The sequence below is a fragment of the Rhinoderma darwinii genome, unplaced genomic scaffold, assembly GCF_050947455.1.
Source record: "Rhinoderma darwinii isolate aRhiDar2 unplaced genomic scaffold, aRhiDar2.hap1 Scaffold_957, whole genome shotgun sequence".
NCBI classification, from domain to species: domain Eukaryota; kingdom Metazoa; phylum Chordata; class Amphibia; order Anura; family Rhinodermatidae; genus Rhinoderma; species Rhinoderma darwinii.
In genome coordinates this window covers 408-5000 of record NW_027464532.1, presented here as the reverse complement: position 1 = coordinate 5000, position 4593 = coordinate 408, and the positions used below count along the sequence as shown (strand labels likewise).

The 4593-nt window shown below is 44.5% G+C and overlaps 1 protein-coding gene across 1 annotated transcript in view; it reads left to right on the top strand.

The window, feature by feature from the left end:
* LOC142733483 (methylmalonyl-CoA mutase, mitochondrial-like) overlaps window positions 1-4328 on the top strand; it is a gene marked incomplete at its 3' end in the record, with an annotated part of 8167 nt that extends 3839 nt beyond the window's left edge. Inside the window, exons 2-3 of the mRNA XM_075849554.1 lie at window positions 2430-2867; window positions 3961-4328. Coding sequence (XP_075705669.1) covers window positions 2465-2867; window positions 3961-4328 — 771 coding nt within the window. The remainder of the gene's footprint in view (window positions 1-2429; window positions 2868-3960) is intronic.
* Window positions 4329-4593: the final 265 nt, after the last annotated feature.

Here is a 4593-nt window from a genome sequence, read left to right as displayed (position 1 = left end):
AGGACCCCAACTAACAGCGCCTCATATCTCAGCTTTCTGGACCACTGTGATTGTGACATTGGGGAAGATATTAAAGTCGCTCCTCAAATTTTTACATTTTTTTTTTTTGGGGTTTCCAGTGGATATAAAATTGTCCTGGTCATGTGATGATCCCACAGCTGCATGGCTTGTTACAGTATGTGTATCAGAGCTGTGTCCATCACATGACCAGGGACAGCGTTTTATCCACTGGAAATGAAGAATAAAGGTTCCTCTTGCATGACCGCAAGCAGAGATCTTGAAAACGGATACAAGAAAATGTTATAACCTATTCATTAATGCAATGAATAATCTTTATTTGCTGAAACCTTTATTTCTTTAAGGATCCCATTTTACAGCTTATATATAGATATAATTTACGTAATCCGTTGCGGTGTAGTCTGTATTATAATCCACAGCTGCATCCATTGTTTTTAGAAACCGTCAACAAGCTTGTTGCCACTGAACAAGCAGGGGGTGCTAGGAGAATTCAGCTCTGAAGCCTGTAGAATAGTGAGTGCAGCTCTGGAGTATAATACAGGATGTAACACAGGATCAGTACAGGATAAGTAATGTATATTTACAGTGACTCCACCAGCAGAATAGTGAGTGCAGCTCTGGAGTATAATACAGGATGTAACACAGGATCAGTACAGGATAAGTAATGTATATTTACAGTGACTCCACCAGCAGAATAGTGAGTGCAGCTCTGGAGTATAATACAGGATGTAACACAGGATCAGTACAGGATAAGTAATGTATGTACACAGTGACTCCACCAGCAGAATAGTGAGTGCAGCTCTGGAGTATAATACAGTATGTAACTTAGGATCAGTACAGAATGAGTAATGTAATGTATGTACACAGTGACTCCACCAGCAGAATAGTGAGTGCAGCTCTGGAGTATAATACAGTATGTAACTTAGGATCAGTACAGAATGAGTAATGTAATGTATGTACACAGTGACTCCACCAGCAGAATAGTGAGTACAGCTCTGGAGTATAATACAGGATATAACTCAGGATCAGGACAAGATAAGTAATGTAATGTGTGTACACAGTGACTCCACCAGCCGAATAGTGAGTGCAGCTCTGGAGTATAATACAGGATGTAACTCAGGATCAGTACAGGATAAGTAATGTAATGTATGTACACAGTGACTCCACCAGCAGAATAGTGAGTGCAGCTCTGGAGTATAATACAGGATGTAACTCAGGATCAATACAGGATAAGTAATGTAATGTATGTACACAGTGACTCCACCAGCAGAATAGTGAGTGCAGCTCTGGAGTATAATACAGGATGTAACTCAGGATCAGTACAGGATAAGTAATGTATATTTACAGTGACTCCACCAGCAGAATAGTGAGTGCAGCTCTGGAGTATAATACAGGATGTAACTCAGGATCAGTACAGGATAAGTAATGTATATTTACAGTGACTCCACCAGCAGAATAGTGACTGCAGCTTTGGAGTATAATACAGGATATAACTCAGGATCAGTACAGGATAAGTAATGTAATGTATGTACACAGTGACTCCACCAGCAGAATAGTGAGTGCAGCTCTGGAGTATAATACAGGATGTAACTCAGGATCAGTGCAGGATAAGTAATGTAATGTGTGTACACAGTGACTCCACCAGCAGAATAGTGAGTGCAGCTCTGGAGTACAATGCAGGCTGTAACTCAGGATCAGTACAGGATAAGTAATGTATATTTACAGTGACTCCACCAGCAGAATAGTGAGGGCAGCTCTGGAGTATAATACAGGATATAACTCAGGATCAGTACAGGATAAGTAATGTAATGTGTGTACACAGTGACTCCACCAGCAGAATAGTGAGGGCAGCTCTGGAGTATAATACAGGATATAACTCAGGATCAGTACAGGATAAGTAATGTAATGTGTGTACACAGTGACTCCACCAGCAGAATAGTGAGTGCAGCTCTGGAGTATAATACAGGATGTAACTCAGGATCAGTACAGGATAAGTAATGTAATGTATGTACACAGTGACTCCACCAGTAGAATAGTGAGTGCAGCTCTGGAGTATAATACAGGATATAACTCAGGATCAATACAGGATAAGTAATGTAATGTATGTACACAGTGACTCCACCAGCAGAATAGTGAGGGCAGCTCTGGAGTATAATACAGGATATAACTCAGGATCAGTACAGGATAAGTAATGTGTGTACATAGTGACTCTACTTTATGTAGGTTAAATCTATTCGTAAACTGGTGTTTGTGTGGAGGTCCCCTTTTAGTTTTCTGCACATACACGACTAGTTATATTCTTTCTATCACAGACCGCAGAATAGTTTGCCTGTATATTAGTGATTTTTGTATTTTCTGATCACCGAGAGGTTAATCATGGTGTAATATTATCTTCTCCATTGCATTGCCAGCTCCAACTGCTCGGACTTCTGGTCATCTTCAGATCATGCTGCGGGTGAGAGTGCAGCATCTGCTGCGGGGGAAGATCTGCGGAAACCAGCATCTCAGTCCCACCAAGCTGCCAGTCCCCCTGCGGCTCAGCAGCGCCCCCCTCCCCTCCGCACGGAGCCATCAAACCTTACACCCAGAATGGGCAGCTCTGGCCAAGAAACAGCTGAAAGGAAAAGATCCGGAGAGTCTAAGATGGCACACGCCAGAGGGTATAGTGATAAAGCCTCTCTACACCAAGAGGGACACGACAGAGCTGCCCGAGGAACTGCCAGGGGTCAATCCATTCACCCGAGGCCCATACCCCACCATGTACACACACAGACCCTGGACTATCCGACAGTACGCTGGATTCAGCACCGTGGAGGAAAGCAACAAGTTCTATAGGGACAACATAAGGGGTAAGTGGGTATCTAAACGGATGGAGTAACGTCTGAACGCTGCTGTTGTGCGTCCCTCTGCTGGTGGCATAGTCACAAAATGGCAGGTATCTATTTTCAGATGTATAGGGGCAGCGACAGGATTAATTTGGCATCAAAGGGACCTGATAGGTGCCAGATTATCTTTACCAGACGATCATAGAAAAGTCAACTCAAAAATATGGCGCTGTCGCTTTGTTTTTTGTTAGACTATTCTGTTGAAACGCTTGTTCATCGGCTGATCGTATCGTTTATTCGGCACAAAGTATTATCGTTGTCGGCAGCCCAAATCCCTGTGTAAACAGGGAGACGCGCTGCCGACATGATAATATTGTATGGGGACGAGGTAGTAACAGCCGCTCGTCACCATGCGTACTGATCACCGTTCCCTGTGGAAGGAGCAAACGAGCGCCGATCAACCAGCTGTCTCGTTGACCAGCGCTCGTTTTTACGCTCCAAGTTGGCTGGTTTAAAGGGATCCTAATGATGTGGAGAACGTTTTCCTTGGCGCACTTTGGATCCTCTGCCTCTGGATTTATGTTTGAACAGTAGGACTTATCTAAGCGTTGACGACTAAGTTCATCCCTTGGTATCCCATGGCAGAACGATTTCAATACCTTGTGGAGTCTGCCGCGATGAATTGCTGCGGTTCTGAAGGCCAAAGGAGGTCCAACGCCCTACTAGATGGGGGTCTCTAATAAAGTGGCCATTCACTGTATGTGTATATATATTTATATTACATGCACCGTGAGATTCTTTGGCATTTTATAATCCAATCAAAGGACACAGCAGCTACTATAGAGCCGATCGTCTGAGGAGGAGGAGGACAACTAGCACTGGTAATGATCACTGTGGATGATGGAGGTTGAGAGACTAATACATCGTGTAGTAGAAGGAGAGAAAAGGCAATAGATTGTTAAACGCGTTCTTTTAATTTCTTGAATATTTCTCCTCGTGATGGAACGAGGCTTCATTCCGAGTTTTGCTCTGGAGTCTCATTATTATTTATGTTCCTTATAGTTCAGGTTTAGACTTAATCGGTGCTAGATTTCTCATAACGGTGCGTTTCTTGCAGCCGGTCAGCAGGGGTTATCTGTGGCTTTTGACCTGGCCACCCACCGAGGTTACGACTCTGACAACCCTCGTGTTCACGGAGATGTGGGCATGGCTGGAGTGGCCATCGACACCGTAGAAGACACGAAGATGCTTTTCGATGGAATTCCACTGGAGAAGATGTCGGTGTCCATGACCATGAATGGTGCCGTCATCCCTATCCTGGCCATGTTCGTTGTCACTGGGCAGGAGCAGGGGTGTCCTCAGGAGAAGCTGACTGGGACTATACAGAACGACATCTTGAAGGAGTTCATGGTTAGGAACACCTATATATTTCCCCCAGAGCCGTCCATGAGAATCATTGCTGATATTTTCCAGTACACATCACAGGTGAGACCTTTACTCGTTCAAGTTATTACAGGGTTATTCCCATCATAGAATATGCCATAAATGTCCGATAGGTGCGGATCCCACCTATCTCCAGAATAGGGGTCATCCAGCCCTGCCCGGTGAGACGACCACTGCCTGCCTTATCTCGGGGGAGAGTGAATGGAGAGGTGGCCGCACATGTGCACGTCTCTCTATTCTTTTCTATAGTAGGTATGGAAACAGCCGAGCAATCCGGGAGGAGACCCATACGTGGGAACCGGACCTA